The following is an 18,601-nucleotide window of genomic DNA, read 5'->3' as shown; positions in this document are numbered from 1 at the left end:
AGTAATGTACAATAAGAAAAATCTAAAATAAAATTAATTAAAAATGTGTATTATTTAAATTGAAATACAAAATTACATTTTAGAATAAGGTTTTAAATAAGAAATATTTAAAATATGTTTTTTATACAGTGAACTTTGTTAATTTAATAAATTTAATCAATTACAACTTTATGATGATTCTATTGTGTTCTTACTTTTTCGTTTGTAAAAGTTTCAACTTTTTCCTGAAAATAAGATATTTTATTTGAAATTTTTTTAAGATGGAGATTAATTATTTGTACAGGCAACGATGTGAGTTAAATATTGTAATCGCTATATACGATTTTTAATCAGAGGCTGATAAAGTTGATTAAATTTCTGTATTAGTAAGTTTTCTAGTTGTTTCATTTAAAATGAATTTTAATAGGATTCAGTTTTAATAGGATTCATAAATGTATTGGATGAGGTATAAAATGAACTTAATATAAAATATATATTTTTTTCACATTATACATATTTAATTTGAATGTTATTTTAAACAGACAATTGATAGACAATTGATCACTGCTCAAGTATAGTACTGTAGTCAAGTCAAGGTCAAGTCAAGCCAATGAATGCCATTATACTAACTTGAAATCTTTACTATCACTTCGAATGATCATTTCTCACTAAGCCATAGATAAGACCTCCTAAGAAATCAATTCATCTGATCAGCGAAGATCGTTATCGATGTCATTTGAAATAAATCTTTAATTTAATTAATTTAAATAATAAACGTCATTTAATTTAATAAAATTTGTTAAAGTTGTATACATATAATATTTAATAAAAGCAGCTATACGCAGATACGTGTTAACATGACTGTCTGATTAAATGGAAAAGAAAGAAATTAGAAAGCACGCTTTCCAAATATTGATAAATTTTATCAATAATTTTATTTTATTATTCCATTGCGAGTGTAGATATATATTGTTCGATTTGTGGACTATAGAACAAGTAACATATAGTTGTTCATGTGGAAGATTATCTGTGTTGAGAGTTGAACCACAGTATCCTAAATATTGAACTAAGCTCGCTTTAGATGGTGATTGCAGACGCCAATAGAATTGTGAATTGCAATCTTTTGAATTGAAATGGCATATCCGTTAGAATTATTGGATTGCGGAGCTTAAAGGCATCTTTACCTTTGAGAGAGATCTCTAATATTTGTATGATTAATATAATATTGTGATATATGATAATTGATACTACGATTTTCAATCACAGTAAATGGGGTAGAGTCGATTACGGTTAGAGTGAATTAAAAAATTCTGTTTGATATTTAATCCGTTTGTATGATTTCTTATTTACATGTCGGTTGCTAATTAACAGAATTTCAAAGTGAATTGAGTAGCTCTTCAAAATGATGTAGCATTTATCATTATCATTTTAGAATGAAATTATTTTTCAATATTTTATAACACTCGCGACAAAAGATTGGCCATTGATAAATCAATAGACACAAAAGGGAAAACCAAACGATATATTTTGAATAAATCACCGCCTATTGCACAAAATATATAAAAAATCATTAACATAATTATTAATATAATGAACTCAAAAACAATCCGAGCTACTCTGACGAAATAGATCTTTAATTTTGAGATCTCTAGTTGCCTCTTTCTCCGCAAATTTAGCAGATTTTTCATTTACGTTGGTATAAGGTACAGGCACAGGGTTTTGACGACGTATTCCAGACGTAAGTGCTTCCAAAATTTCTTAAGAGATCACATTTTTGTTTTTTTCCACGACTGATCTCTGTTTGACATTAGTATGACATTTTTAATGTTGTACCTTTTGCAGAAAGTTTTATGGTATATTGATTCTCAAACCAGCTCTTACTTGCATTATAAAAGACATGTTTGTCGTTTTCTTCACTGTTAAGCTAAACACGATCAGAAATACGGCTGGGTCGTTAATCGAGGTTACTGTTGTACGAAGTAGCTGTTAATCGAGTTATTAGTGTATAGGTTCTTCTGAGACGCTCTTCTCAGAATGCTAATCGGTACATTGTTCTTATCAATGTAACCGTAATTTTATGAATTGAATTTGATATGATTATATGAATTTGATATGAATATGTCAGAACTTTGTAAACTTTTATAATTTAACACATGTAGTATGAAAATAGTATGTGGGCTTACCTATTAAATAGTGTGCTAATCCGATTTATCCCCTTGTGAAATTCATTTGTGTCCAAAAAGTCTAAACCAAATTAATATAGTTACATCACGCAAATTTGAGTATGGGCTGCCAAATGTATTTATATTAATTTTGAAAGAACGACACAAGTTTTCTTGTTCATTGGTTACTTTTGCAAGAGACGAGTCGGTGGTCGGATCGTTTTTTTAGCGGCTTGTGTTTTTTCAATTGGATTTGGTTTTAAGGCTGGTATGTATCTTCCTCCAAAAAATTCGTGTTTCGTGATTCATGATTCGTGATTCGTGATACTTGATACGTGTTTCATGACTTCAGTTCGAATATATGTTCAACTTTTTTCAATTAATTCTGGAACTTGTTAAAAATATTTTATAGTATTAAGAATTTTTGATTTGTTTTCGCAACCGACAAGAACTTGAAACAGCCGCCAATTTTGCTTGTTCCAAGAAATAACTGCAAATATAATGCACATATTAAACAAAAAGTTTTAAAGAAATCATTGTTTCTTTATTTAAAGAATTTTAAAACTATAATTAAAAAACAAAAATTAACTATAAAAAAAAAATCACTGCAATTCACATATATTTAAGGTTATGTGACGTATTTGCAAAAAAAATCTCCATTTGAAATATTTATATAAGAATCATTGCGTGATGAGACTTAAGAAGGCGGCGGCAGTATTATTTTCGACATACTTTAAACATAAGAGTGCAATTGCTTTATTCCCTAATAATCAATGTTAAACATATTTTTAATTCTAATAGTCAATTTTAAATACCGTTTCATATCTTATGATTGAGGAGTTCGTAAAAGCGGTCGCGATTTGAATGTTTGAAATTTGGTTCGTTTTATAGAAAACGGAATAATCAGGTATTCCTTTATTTAGATTTTGCTTACTTCAAAATGGATACTTTTGGAACTGGTGCAACTCAATCTGAAAGGAACGAGTGTGGAGTTTTAAACTCAAACTTAAATCATTTTGATGATTTTATGGAGAAATTTCCTGCAGACCCTGCTTACATTGGTGCCATAATTGGTCGTGGCGGTTGTAAAATTAAAGAAATTAGAACAAACTTCAACGTTTATATACATATAAACAATGACACCAAGGAAATTTCTGTCAAGGGTCGTAATAGAAAAAATGTTGACGATGCAGTCAAATATATTCGTGATATTATGTCTGGTCAAGAAAATAGAAATTTTTCATTTCCAAATCACGAAGTCTCGCACAATCCCAAAGTTGTATTAAAAGAAAATACAATGAATCGTTTTAATGCTTCTTCCGAAAATGACAATATTCAGGTTGCAGCTCCAAAATCTGTAAGTATAAATTAAAAAGAATGAGAATATGGATATATATTAATATAATATCTCATAACAAAATTAATTTAGGGAGAAAGTGGTGGAATTAGATTAAATGCGCCTACGAAAAATGTATATAATGGTGGCGCCGAAAACCATGTAGTATTGCAGCCTATCGATTGGGAAACTTTGAATAGAAAAGTTGTAAGAAAAATTTTTAAAATCTACATATTAAGTTATCGATTTACCATATTTATTTTGCTCACATGAGGCATTTTTGATTACAGGAAGAACATCGTAGGTTACACTGGGCGCATCTGCCAGACTTGAGAAAAAATTTTTATGAAGAAGTAGAGGAAGTCGCTATTAAGACAGAAGAAGAAGTGAATGAAATGCGTTATTTAAACAATAATATAAGTGTTTCCCGTTTGGTGACAAATGAAGATCAAATGTGTCCTGATATACCGAAACCAATTTGGAAATTTCAACATTGTTTCAAAGATTATCCTGATATCCTTGATGAGTTAAAGAAACAAAATTTTAATGAACCATCACCAATACAGAAGCAAGCATGGCCTATATTATTGAGAGGCGAGGATATGATAGGTATAGCCCAAACAGGGACTGGAAAAACTTTAGCATTTCTGCTTCCTGCTTTGATTCATACTGATGGACAGACTACACCACGTGAGAAACGTAATGGTCCAAATATATTAATTTTAGCGCCAACGCGAGAATTAGCATTACAAATAGCAAAAGAAGTTAACAAGTACTCGTTCCGTGGAATAAAAGCGTAAGTTAGGAAATAGTTAAACCATAGTTTAAAATGAATGAAGAAAAAAATTATGAAATTCTTATTCAGTGTATGCATTTATGGTGGTGGGAATCGTCGTGACCAAATTAGTGTTTTCAAAGAAGGAGCTGAATGCGTTATTTGTACTCCTGGACGTCTTAATGATTTGGTTCAAGCTAAAGTTATAGACATTACATCAGTTACATATTTAATACTAGACGAAGCGGATCGTATGCTGGATATGGGTTTCGAGCCACAGATCCGAAAAATTCTACTCGACATACGTCCTGACAGGCAGACCGTCATGACTAGTGCCACCTGGCCACCAAGTGTTGGTAGATTGGCCGAAAGTTATATGAACAATCCTATTCAAGTGTGTGTTGGTTCGCTTGATTTAACTGCCACTCATACTGTGAGTCAAAATGTAGAACTCTTGGAGGATGCGGACAAATTTAATACGGTAATATTATTTGAAAACTTAAATAAGAAGAATTATGAAGAACAATGTATTTATTCTTGTTGCAGGTCCTTGCATTTTTAAAAAACCTTAAATCAACCGATAAGGTTATTATCTTCTGTTCTAAGCGAGCTCGTGCTGACGATTTGTCCAGTGATTTATCTCTAAAAGGCCTGTCAACACAATGTATACATGGTTCTCGTGATCAGGTACATAATGCATTAACTTAATTAGAGTAATGTCTCAGAATATAAAATTCTTATAAACTTAAAAAAAATTGTCTTTAGACCGATCGAGAACAAGCACTGGCTGATATAGCGTCAGGTGATATACAGGTTTTGATAGCGACAGATGTTGCTTCAAGAGGTTTAGATATTGAGGATATTACGTAAGTGCTTAGTAGTATTTGAAACCGAATTTGTTGTATTAATTGTTTTTCATTTAGTCATGTTATTAATTTTGACTTTCCGCGTAATATTGAGGAGTATGTTCATCGTGTTGGTAGAACTGGACGCGCTGGGCGAACTGGCACTGCCATAAGTTATATAACACGCTCGGATTGGGGTGTTGCAAAGGATCTCATTCGTATTTTAGAAGAAGCTGGTCAAGCAGCTCCAGAAGAACTATACAGAATGTCCAATCGTTTTGACAAGATGAAAGAAAGACGTGGAACAGATTTTAAAAGGGGTGGTGGTTTTAATCGCCGTTACTAAATGATATTTTTTTAATATATGGTAGGGGTATTATTCGATAAACAAGATCGTGAATAACCCTGTTTGATTCGAACCGATCAGTGTTTTACTTAAAAAAGTGTTGATCGTTAAAATATTGAAAATTAATTAATAAACTATTTCTAATGTTATTAGTATAATAATGTACAATAAGAAAAATCTAAAATAAAATTAATTAAAAATGTGTATTATTTAAATTGAAATACAAAATTACATTTTAGAATAAATTTTTAAATAAGAAATATTTAAAATATGTTTTTTATACAGTGAACTTTGTTAATTTAATAAATTTAATCAATTACAACTTTATGATGATTCTATTGTGTTCTTACTTTTTCGTTTGTAAAAGTTTCAACTTTTTCCTGAAAATAAGATATTTTATTTGAAATTTTTTTAAGATGGAGATTAATTATTTGTACAGGCAACGATGTGAGTTAAATATTGTAATCGCTATATACGATTTTTAATCAGAGGCTGATAAAGTTGATTAAATTTCTGTATTAGTAAGTTTTCTAGTTGTTTCATTTAAAATGAATTTTAATAGGATTCGGTTTTAATAGGATTCATAAATGTATTGGATGTGGTATAAAATGAACTTAATATAAAATATATATTTTTTTCACATTATACATTTTTAATTTGAATGTTATTTTAAACAGACAATTGATAGACAATTGATCACTGCTCAAGTATAGTACTGAGGTCAGGTCAAGGTCAAGTCAAGGTCAAGTCAAGGTCAAGTCAAGCCAATGAATGCCATTATACTAACTTGAAATCTTTACTATCACTTCGAATGATCATTTCTCACTAAGCCATAGATAAGACCTCCTAAGAAATCAATTCATCTGATCAGTTCATAAAATTATAAACAATGTCAACATAGCGATGGCGAGGATCGTTATCGATGTCATTTGAAATAAATCTTTAATTTAATATATTTAAATAATAAACGTCATTTAATTTAATAAAATTTGTTAAAGTTGTATACATATAATATTTAATAAAAGCAGCTATACGCGTTTACATGGCTGTTTGATTAAATGGAAAAGAAAGAAATGAGAAAGCACGCTTTCCAAATATTGATAAATTTTATCAATAATTTTATTTTATTATTCCATTGCGAGTGTAGATATATATTGTTCGATTTGTGGACTATAGAACAAGTAACATATAGTTGTTCATGTGGAAGATTATCTGTGTTGAGAGTTGAACCACAGTATCCTAAATATTGAACTAAGCTCGCTTTAGATGGTGATTGCAGACGCCAATAGAATTGTGAATTGCAATCTTTTGAATTGAAATGGCATATCCGTTAGAATTATTGGATTGCGGAGCTTAAAGACATCTTCACCTTTGAGAGAGGTCGGTAATATTTCATCCGTTTGTATGATTTATTATTTCCATGTCGGTTGCTAATTAACAGAATTTCAAAGTGAATTGACTAGCTCTTCAAAACGATGTAGCAACATATACATTTTGACGATATACGTTTTGGCGTAGCCGTTAGGATTCTGGTAAGTGGATTGTGAAAAATTTTATTTTTCTTTTTACTTATACCGTCTATTTTTATTATTTGTGGTTGTATACTTTTGAATATTTATCTAAGCAGGGTTTTGTTTGTGTCATGATGCGATTGTTCATTTTTATATAAAATATTAAATGTATCTTAATTGAAGTTGAGTTTATTTGAAGTTAATTTCAAGTAATTGTATATTAAATAAAAAGCTTTTTTTAATTTATATGTACATATATTGGTTTTTTTTGGGGTAACTTCTAGCGTAGCACCCAATATTTTTTTATTTATTTTGTTTTAACAGTTTAAATATTAAATTATCTTATAGATGATTGGCCTTTTATTTTCTTTTCTTGGACAATTTTGCTATTTACAAGAGTAAGCAAGATTCATTATTTTTTTTAAGCATTTGAAAGAATTGAATAACGTCGTTTATTTCACGTGCCCAAACGGGGGTAGCAAGCAAAATTTTTGTTTGTGTTTACTTTTTGTATATATAAGTATTGGCAATGAACAGTGGCTGTATGCAAATGCAAGCATGCAGTGTTTTCATATTAGTTACTGTTACATTGTTACATTGTTGTTATTGTTGGTGGCCGTTTTCATAATTGCTGATTTTGGTGACTTAATATTATAGTTTTTTTGTTATATATATATATATATATATATATATATACAAATGAGATGTGAGTGACTGAGTTTCGCGTCTGCAGTTTTTGTTTTGTTATATTATGTATTTTACCCACTGCATTAGACTTTGTTTAAAAAAAATATAAAAAATTTTGGGGTTAATTTTTTTAATGTTGCATTTGCATACTCGGGTATTATTTATTCACCTTGTTTTTTTTTTGAAAGAAAAGATTTATTTAAATTACAAGCTTAATATGCAGTCTAATTGAATTTAAAAATTACAAAAGATTGACATAGTTAAAATAATTGATATCAAAATAATATCAAAATAATTGATATGACTAATAATAAATTATATAAACTTAGTAAAATATGTTTTTTTAAAATTATTGTATAACAATTAAAATAAAAATAAAAATTTCTCTTAAAAAAGTTTAATTAATAGTAATTAAAATGTCACTTCCTCGGGGATTGTGGCCCTGTGTGGCGAGAAGGCTTAGTAGGGTGCAATGATCCTGAAAGCGATGCCGACGGCAGTGTAGCTACTCCCTTGCTGGTAAGGTCAATGGGGAACATCTGAAACTAAGAGCAATCCACAAGGGTTGGCGACCCGGATGGTCTTTTTTCTCCTTGACGTCCCGGGATGTAGGTAAGATACAGAATCTTCAATCTTCGCCCAGAAGCCAGCCGTTTTCTAGGACTCTTGAGTCTGAAGATCAGACTGGTGGCCTTAACTGGCAGCCCCAGTACCAGTATAGGATGCATGGGTTAATCACACGTACCTCTGAATCTACACGATGACTGAAACCGAAAGAAATAATAACCAACGGCTCCCTTTTACGGCGCTCTGTTCCACCTAGGAATAAAAGGATTAAATATAATATAATTAAAATGTCAAGTATAAAAACATGACTTACACCATAAAATCCTTACACAAAAGATTTAACGCAAAAATAATTAAATTTACCAAATTGTATTGCGGACAGTTACATTGTTGAAAGGTATATATCTATATATATATATATTAACATTAGATTAATATAATATACACATTTAAAATTTTTCTTTGGTATTTATACATAATAATGTTTGTACTTGAATTTTATAAATATTAATAAATTTTCCTCTTTTTACATTTTTTTTTTCTTTATCTCTACCTTTAATTTAATTAATTTAATTAATTGATTTTCTTTCTGTTTCATAAATAAAGTAAGAGATGTCTTCACGTTTTTTAACTCAATAATAGATTGAGTATTGGTTCCAATCAGATTTTTTTTTAGTTAGTTTTTCCTTATGTACTAAATTGTTGATATAACAACAATATCCAAACTTCAACTAATTTATGATTTAAAGTTTTATTGTTAATCAGGTGAAGGCTGTCAGCGCTCCATTCTTCCGTTTCAGTGTTATCGGTTGCACGTGCCTTCTAACAAAGTATAGCTTGGTACGACAGCCGTGCAATACTGGATTCACAAGCTGATAAAGTTTTAGGTAACGGGTGTGATATCTGGCGAGTACCATATCATGCAAATATGAAAGTTTATTTAAGGGTTTCAAAATTCATTTACTAACTTTGGTTTTCTACACACTTCTTATTTTTGTTGGGTCGTCTTTCTTATTACCAATTCAGTAATATTTCAGAGGCAAAATTTATTGGAATGTTATTAATAGTGGTTACCGGTGGTATTATTTCTTTTCCTGAATTCACATCCCACCAAAATTCGCAACGTGGGAATTTAGTATTTGTGTGGACTCCTAATAAAAACTTTATTTTTATTTAAAAAAAAAAATAAATTCCACAAAGATAATATTAAATCGAGACGATTCTTGCAATTAGCAGAGATAACTTATCTGCTGGATTTGATAGAGCAAGTGGAGGATTTAAAATCTGAAGAACAGCAGCAGAAACAAGCGCAGCTGCAGGAAGCTAGGGAAGCTAGGAAGCGGGGGTTGGAACTCAAGTGTACAAAGTTTAGAAGGGAGCAAGAGGAATTGACTGAACTATTAGTAACAGCACAAGAAAAGAACGAACGCCTTATCCAGAGCTTTAGAAGTAGAGGTAAAACAGAGAAGGAAATTTCGGAACAACTAACGGAAAACGGTAAATTGATAGAAAAGGATCACATCAATGAAACACTAAAAGTGCAGCTGGAAAACACAAGAAGAAAATTAGATACGTTCAATAAACTTGCAACACCAAGCGCGGACGGTTCGCAACTGCCAGTAGCGCTTACTGGAGTAACACACAAAGTGAAAAGAGCTGAACAAACAGTTTCCAATATGGCAAAGGTAACTGCCATAATGAACTCTGTTAATAATATATGACCACTTTTCACAGGAGGTGAAGGGCAGGATATAACAGCAGAAGGTGAGAGCTTTGAAGAAGGATCCAAACTTTTCGAGCAGGAATGGGGAGGTGCAGCAAATTCATCGAATATTCATTGTATTATACGATGCATAAAACAAAAATTGAGAGGGATAGCATATAGTAGAATGGGCGGCAAGAAGTTCGGAACTGTGGACGAGCTATATGACTTTGTAAAGAGGAATTTTTACAGGAAGACCACTCTTTAGCAGATTCGAGAGGGATTGATGAACATAACGCAGGGCCCGTCGGAAAACACGATCGTATTTGGCAGTAATGTGGAAAGTTTGTTACTGGACGGCATGGATATCATCAGTAGAAGCTGGGAAAAAAATGACCGTAGCGGTCTTACAAATGATCTGAAAGCGGTGGCTTCAAGAAGCTTCATAAGAAGACTGAAAAGCGAGAGAACCAAAGAGTCACTGATATACCATGATCTGGATACCCAGGATAGCACAGCAGAACTAGAAGCGGGATTATATTAATTATTCCCTGAACAAAAGCGAAGAACCTAAAGGAGCCACGAAGGAGGTGGAATGCACCTTTTGTCGAAGAGCAGGTCACGTTAGAGATGAGTGTCGCTAGCGTCATATTACTTCATATTACACCAAATGTGGCACTTATGAACATTAGGTTGGACCGGCATGTACCAAGGGAGAAACATCAGGTTCCGCTAGAAGGCCTAACAACCAAGGCAGATTAATTTGTAACTTCTGCGATAAATTAGGACACAGAGAGGAAAACTGCTTTAAGAGGTTGCGCAATATTTTCTGTAAAACGTGTAAAATAAACGGTCACGAGGATAATCCTTACTGTAGGGTAAAAGGGAACTACAAGACGAGCAATGTTTTGGGAGAAAAGATTGTCAGCTCAGATTTTCTCAAAGAAGATTCCGCGAATATCCGGTATCAGGTAGTAGCCAGCGCCGAGGGAAATATGTTAATCATAGAAACGCAGCAAACCCACCGTCAAGACCTCAGTTTCGGGGTTCTAATATGGGTAGTGGAGTATTGACCGTTAGGGGTATCACCAACGGTCAATAAGGTTTTCACAATAATTTCTCAAGGTGCGAGTATACAATGCATTATAAACCCAGAAAAAGAGAAAGTAAACAAATAAGTATAGTTTCAAGAGAAATTGGTCATATTACAGCATGAGGAAGAGGAGGAGTTGGAAAGGAATACACAATCAATCTAGAGGAAACGCATAATTGGGAAATTAGTTAAATTTATCAATACTATGATTATATGGCTCTTTTCCGTGGTGTTCGTTTAATATGGAAGAGTCCTAGGGGCTTTAAAGGTAAGCTTAAAAGCTAGAACGAGTCGAAAGACTTATGCGAAGGTCAGGCAAGGTCAGAATAGAGCATAAGCTATGCCTCATTTACAATTTTTGATGCACGTCGTCCCGGAAGGAACGGATATCCCCGCAGAAGAACTAATAGGAAGGGACGGATTGTGGAACAGGGCCATTTTGGACACCAAAAACAAAAAAGTTAGCTTTATAAATGGGGTGAATAGTCACAAATACCCCTAATTATAGGAGAAGATAGTGAGCAAATTTGTATAGCTGGCACTATTTCGATACCGGTCAGATCGGGTAAAATAGTCCCGGCAAAGGTTAACTTCCGTATGGGAGAGATATTGCTGAAAAAAACGGAACTATCTCCAAATGTGTATATAGGGGGTACCACAACAAGTGTAATCAATAATATTGGCCACGTACCCAATCTTAACGCGAATGAATGGTCGGTCAAGCTAAAACACACTCCCATCACGCATTACGAAGTATATGACGGGAGAGAAGAGCGTTCAAGATTCCCAGATATAAATACGACCAAAGTTACCAGCATGAGCAACGATGAAAGTAGTAACATTTCTTTTTTCAGAAAAGAACAAAGAAATTCTGGGAAGTGGATTGCCAAAACAATGGTCCAAATTTTTTCAAAGAAAATATTCGTATGAGTTTGGAATGTATTAAGGATCTATGTGAATTGTTGAAAGGACTACAGAATAAAAGATACAACCTTTCGGATTTCCATTTCTTTAGAAAAGAGAATTGCCATTGGGTTGTATTGCCTTGGCTCGCTTAGTAAATCGGTTTGGCGTTGGCAGTCAACCGTGTGCATTTGACTGAAACTATTTTGTCAGGAAGTGTGAAAAACTCTATATAAAAAGCCTTTTTCCATTGATGACGCAATATACGACGAAGTAACATTGCTTTCTTCCATTAAATTCAAATACCTTGCAGCTCGATGTGATGATTCTTTACATACATCCGATTCTGAAATTTTTAAAAAGGTGTCATTTAAATTGTCTTTTTTTTGCAGGTGTTTCAGAATCTTCAGACGTGGATATTGGAACTACCGATGGACGTAGAAATGATCATGGTGACAGCAACGATGCAGCATTTGATGATGGGCCCTAATCTAATTAATAAACACATTCATTATTTTGAAGAACTTAAACAAATTTGTGAAAACTCACCTACAATACTTTCAAACACTAATTTTGTAGTGTTATGTATGAGCAAATTGTCTAGAAATCTCTTTAATATATAGAAGTATATATAGAAACTCCAACACACTGTTCTTTTCTGATTAAGAATAATCAATATTAACAAAATTACATTGAAATCTTTTTTATTATGGTATATGAAAGTAAGTAACATAATAAAAAACAAAACAGTTTTAATGTATTATTATTATTAAATATTTACCTAAACCTTTGTGTAAAGTTGTGGACCTTCGTTTACACTTTTAACGAAGTGAAACCCCTATTCTGAAGTTTCGTGGATATCTCATTGCAAATATATATGTCTTTCCTCTCATAATTCCAAAAAGTGCCTCCCTGTACTTTTCGACCACGCGTGTCTGCTTCTCTTCATTTTTTGTGCCTGAAAATAATATTTGATTTAATTAAATCTAAAATCAATTATTTAAATATCTATTGCAAATGTAATTTTTGAATACAAAAAATTTTAATTTACATTTAAAAATAAACTAACTTTACTTAATAATATATCATACTAAAAAATTAAATATATGACTGATATATTAAATCATTTACATATATACATTTTATATATCAATTTCATATTCAATTAATAAAAACAGATTTTATTTAATGCTTATTTTGTTAGTTCACTTGTTTACAGCTCAGCTGTTGTTTGTTTACATTTCATATTTAAAAATATATGACACATACTTCAAATTTTGGTCATTTCCCCTGTAGGAAATTTATTTTTAAGGGTTGCGTTCAACATGTTTGGTCTAAAATGAGCTGATTTATTGTAAATCATCTTATTTATATGAAAGCTCTTCGAATGATAAATCATTTTCGTTAGTGTAAATGTACTATAGAGCATAAGCCAAATAAATATAGTTACATCGAGTAATCTGTGAATGGGCTGCCAAATGTATTTATATTAATTTTGAAAGAACAACACAAGTTTTCTTTTTCATTAGTTACTTTTGCAAGAGACGAGTCGGTGGTCGGATCGTTTTTTAGCGGCTTGTGCTTTTCAATTGGATTTGGTTTTAAGGCTGGTATGTATCTTCCTCCAAAAAATTCGTGATTCGTGATACGTGTTTCATGACTTCAGTTCGAATATATGTTCAACTTTTTTCAATTAATTCTGGAACTTGTTAAAAATATTTTATAGTATTAAGAATTTTTGATTTGTTTTCGCAACCGACAAGAACTTGAAACAGCCGCCAATTTTGCTTGTTCCAAGAAATAACTGCAAATATAATGCACATATTAAACAAAAAGTTTTAAAGAAATCATTGTTTCTTTATTTAAAGAATTTTAAAACTATAATTAAAAAACAAAAATTAACTATAAAAAAAAATCACTGCAATTCACATATATTTAAGGTTATGTGACGTATTTGCAAAAAAAATCTCCATTTGAAATATTTATATAAGAATCATTGCGTGATGAGACTTAAGAAGGCGGCGGCAGTATTATTTTCGACATACTTTAAACATAAGAGTGCAATTGCTTTATTCCCTAATAATCAATGTTAAAAAACATATTTTTAATTTTAATAGTCAATTTTAAATACCGTTTCATATGTTATGATTGAGGAGTTCGTAAAAGCGGTCGTGATTTGAATGTTTGAAATTTGGTTCGTTTTATAGAAAACGGAATAATCAGGTATTCCTTTATTTAGATTTTGCTTACTTCAAAATGGATACTTTTGGAACTGGTGCAACTCAATCTGAAAGGAACGAGTGTGGAGTTTTAAACTCAAACTTAAATCATTTTGATGATTTTATGGAGAAATTTCCTGCAGACCCTGCTTACATTGGTGCCATAATTGGTCGTGGCGGTTGTAAAATTAAAGAAATTAGAACAAACTTCAACGTTTATATACATATAAACAATGACACCAAGGAAATTTCTGTCAAGGGTCGTAATAGAAAAAATGTTGACGATGCAGTCAAATATATTCGTGATATTATGTCTGGTCAAGAAAATAGAAATTTTTCATTTCCAAATCACGAAGTCTCGCACAATCCCAAAGTTGTATTAAAAGAAAATACAATGAATCGTTTTAATGCTTCTTCCGAAAATGACAATATTCAGGTTGCAGCTCCAAAATCTGTAAGTATAAATTAAAAAGAATGAGAATATGGATATATATTAATATAATATCTCATAACAAAATTAATTTAGGGAGAAAGTGGTGGAATTAGATTAAATGCGCCTACGAAAAATGTATATAATGGTGGCGCCGAAAACCATGTAGTATTGCAGCCTATCGATTGGGAAACTTTGAATAGAAAAGTTGTAAGAAAAATTTTTAAAATCTACATATTAAGTTATCGATTTACCATATTTATTTTGCTCACATGAGGCATTTTTGATTACAGGAAGAACATCGTAGGTTACACTGGGCGCATCTGCCAGACTTGAGAAAAAATTTTTATGAAGAAGTAGAGGAAGTCGCTATTAAGACAGAAGAAGAAGTGAATGAAATGCGTTATTTAAACAATAATATAAGTGTTTCCCGTTTGGTGACAAATGAAGATCAAATGTGTCCTGATATACCGAAACCAATTTGGAAATTTCAACATTGTTTCAAAGATTATCCTGATATCCTTGATGAGTTAAAGAAACAAAATTTTAATGAACCATCACCAATACAGAAGCAAGCATGGCCTATATTATTGAGAGGCGAGGATATGATAGGTATAGCCCAAACAGGGACTGGAAAAACTTTAGCATTTCTGCTTCCTGCTTTGATTCATACTGATGGACAGACTACACCACGTGAGAAACGTAATGGTCCAAATATATTAATTTTAGCGCCAACGCGAGAATTAGCATTACAAATAGCAAAAGAAGTTAACAAGTACTCGTTCCGTGGAATAAAAGCGTAAGTTAGGAAATAGTTAAACCATAGTTTAAAATGAATGAAGAAAAAAATTATGAAATTCTTATTCAGTGTATGCATTTATGGTGGTGGGAATCGTCGTGACCAAATTAGTGTTTTCAAAGAAGGAGCTGAATGCGTTATTTGTACTCCTGGACGTCTTAATGATTTGGTTCAAGCTAAAGTTATAGACATTACATCAGTTACATATTTAATACTTGACGAAGCGGATCGTATGCTGGATATGGGTTTCGAGCCACAGATTCGAAAAATTCTACTCGAGATACGTCCTGACAGGCAGACCGTCATGACTAGTGCCACCTGGCCACCAAGTGTTGGTAGATTGGCCGAAAGTTATATGAACAATCCTATTCAAGTGTGTGTTGGTTCGCTTGATTTAACTGCCACTCATACTGTGAGTCAAAATGTAGAACTCTTGGAGGATGCGGACAAATTTAATACGGTAATATTATTTGAAAACTTAAATAAGAAGAATTGTGAAGAACAATGTACTTATTCTTGTTGCAGGTCCTTGCATTTTTAAAAAACCTTAAATCAACCGATAAGGTTATTATCTTTTGTTCTAAGCGAGCTCGTGCTGACGATTTGTCCAGTGATTTATCTCTAAAAGGCCTGTCCACACAATGTATACATGGTTCTCGTGATCAGGTACATAATGCATTAACTTAATTAGAGTAATGTCTCAGAACATAAAATTTATAAACTTATAAACTTAAAAAAATTGTCTTTAGACCGATCGAGAACAAGCACTGGCTGATATAGCGTCAGGCGATATACAGGTTTTGATAGCGACAGATGTTGCTTCAAGAGGTTTAGATATTGAGGACATTACGTAAGTGCTTAGTAGTATTTGAAACCGAATTTGTTGTATTAATTGTTTTTCATTTAGTCATGTTATTAATTTTGATTTTCCGCATAATATTGAGGAGTATGTTCATCGTGTTGGTAGAACTGGACGCGCTGGGCGAACTGGCACTGCCATAAGTTATATTTCCCGTGCCGATTGGGCAGTAACGCCAGAACTGATTCGTATTTTAGAAGAAGCTGCACAGGATGTCCCCAAAGAGCTACGTGATATGGCTGAGCGTTATAAACTTAAACAACATAGAGATCTAATTAAACTAAGCCGTGATATAAAGACAGTTAGCCGCCGTTTCTAATAAATATGTTGTATACCCATTTAATTTCATGATGGTATGTATAGGAAATAATGTAGAAAGAAACTCTCAGTAGAAAGAAGCTGAAATGTTTATAAAAATTATGCGGTTGTATAAAACCACAATAATTCCATGTATATATAATAAAATTTTATAATTATCTTATCATTATTTAGATATTCAAATAATAAAAAATCTCTATATTATATATTATTTACATATGTATGACAATATATACTTCATGCTATATATATGCAATAAATAACACAATGATGCACATGATATATTTGACAATAAGTTAATTAATATATAACGTTAAACTTAAACGGAGTTCAAATGGAAAGAATGGAAAGAATACTTCTGAAATGACATTTATAATTTTTCTCCATAGTGGCTATTTAGACGTAACTCTTTAATCGGTAAAGTTATGATATAAGAAGCATTTTTGCGTTTTTGGAGGAAAAACAGTATTAAATGATTTCAAAATGTGGACTTTGTTTCTGCGGCTGTCCAATTTGTATAGTGATTTGTATTAGACCGCAAAGGCGTTTAGTCTGGGCAGTCCTGATCTGGATTTAAAAAATGCATTCAACTCTTTTAAAAACATGTGGCGAATAGGAAAAGTCAAATATAAATGGTACATATTTTAAACAAAGATAAGCAAATCGATTACATTTCATATGCCAAATTTACTTCTATAAGCTGAAGCTTCAAAAATTCATTCTTTAATAAGTTATATATGTTTAAGAGTTTTTCTAAAATGAAGTTAAGAAATTCGAAACGAATAAAACATCATTATTGTTCATCATTACTACACAATTGTAGAAAAATTTAAACGGCAAATATATTCATATAGCATCATATGCTTGTCTAAACGTTTTAAAAAAATAATTTAAAGTAATATTTGGAATTATATGTTGATTATAATTATATAACTGATATACCTATTTAAAAAAAAATATATGTGTGTAAAATAATAATTGACTTGGTTTGAGTGGTTACAAAAATTAATTGTAAATAAATTATTGGCAATAACTTTCCAATTGTTTATAATGAGTCGTTAGCTACTAATTTTAATAAATATTTAAAAAATAAAATATATGACGATAATCAATCGATGAATGTTTGAAAGATGTTTTATTATTATTATTATTTATTATTTTTTAGCGCCTAATTGCATTATTTTTAATTCAAATAAATAATCTTCTCTTTGATTTTTTGAAAAACCATGGTTTTTATTTACGGACCTATTCTGTGCACTTGATAAACTTGTCAAACATTGACACTTGTCAAAATTGACTGCTGTAAAGGTTTTGGTATTCTGTGACATAAATAAATAGCTCTTTTCCTTGTTAGTTGTCAATACTATAAATGCTGTTGACAACTATAAAAATATGCTATTTTTAAGCATTTTTACAAGCATATTTTTTGTTGTTATTTGACTGCATGAAAAATGCTTTTGACAACTTAAAATATGTGCTCTTTACAAGCATTTTTTACTAACAATTACGAACAGTTTTCTATACAAAACACTTTACACCATAGTGTGGTGAGAAGCATTAGGTACTTGAGCTTTGAAATTTGTCAAGATGTGTCCAGAATACCAAAAAGCTTTCTGCTTTATAAAAATCAAAAATTTTATTAAAGAATTTGACAAATCTGTCAAGTGCACAGAATAGGTCCGTTAGTATGCATAATTTGAGCAGAATATATTTTAGATGTTTTAGTGTTCAATGTTTGTTAAATATTGTAAGCATTATCGAAATTTGAAAACTTAGGAAACTAACGCACCATAGGGTATCAATTGTTTAATTAAAATACAATTAACTAATTAATTGTTTGAGGTCATATTATGATTGTAATCACGTTACCGCAATTGTTGATTTTCATGCAAATTGAAAATTTGTCACTGACAGAGCACTGCATTTTGCATTGTAAGCAACAACAATTGCGTGGCGTATTTGCAATCACAGCATGCCACTTGAACTGTCAAATCAGCTGTTGTGGTCCTTATTTACATATAGTCTTATTTAGTTATGGAATTTTTAGCTAAATACATTTATGTTTTTAAA

The 18,601-nt window shown here is 31.4% G+C and overlaps 2 protein-coding genes across 2 annotated transcripts; both read left to right on the top strand.

Annotated features, from left to right (window-relative positions):
• Window positions 1-2,261: 2,261 nt before the first annotated feature.
• On the top strand, window positions 2,262-5,562 carry LOC119682027 (probable ATP-dependent RNA helicase DDX43). Its single transcript, XM_038095360.1, has 8 exons — window positions 2,262-2,409; window positions 3,065-3,498; window positions 3,571-3,684; window positions 3,768-4,273; window positions 4,343-4,733; window positions 4,799-4,939; window positions 5,018-5,118; window positions 5,176-5,562. Exons 2-8 carry the CDS (start codon window positions 3,082-3,084, stop codon window positions 5,441-5,443), a joined length of 1,938 nt encoding a protein of 645 aa, XP_037951288.1. The 5' UTR covers window positions 2,262-2,409; window positions 3,065-3,081; the 3' UTR covers window positions 5,444-5,562.
• Window positions 5,563-13,438: 7,876 nt separating this feature from the next.
• On the top strand, window positions 13,439-16,657 carry LOC119682026 (probable ATP-dependent RNA helicase DDX43). Its single transcript, XM_038095359.1, has 8 exons — window positions 13,439-13,516; window positions 14,146-14,579; window positions 14,652-14,765; window positions 14,849-15,354; window positions 15,424-15,814; window positions 15,880-16,020; window positions 16,104-16,204; window positions 16,262-16,657. Exons 2-8 carry the CDS (start codon window positions 14,163-14,165, stop codon window positions 16,530-16,532), a joined length of 1,941 nt encoding a protein of 646 aa, XP_037951287.1. The 5' UTR covers window positions 13,439-13,516; window positions 14,146-14,162; the 3' UTR covers window positions 16,533-16,657.
• The last annotated feature ends 1,944 nt before the right edge of the window (window positions 16,658-18,601 follow it).

The sequence above is a fragment of the Teleopsis dalmanni genome, chromosome 2, assembly GCF_002237135.1.
Source record: "Teleopsis dalmanni isolate 2A chromosome 2, ASM223713v2, whole genome shotgun sequence".
NCBI classification, from domain to species: Eukaryota; Metazoa; Arthropoda; class Insecta; order Diptera; family Diopsidae; genus Teleopsis; species Teleopsis dalmanni.
This window is presented reverse-complemented; position numbering and strand designations above follow the sequence as displayed.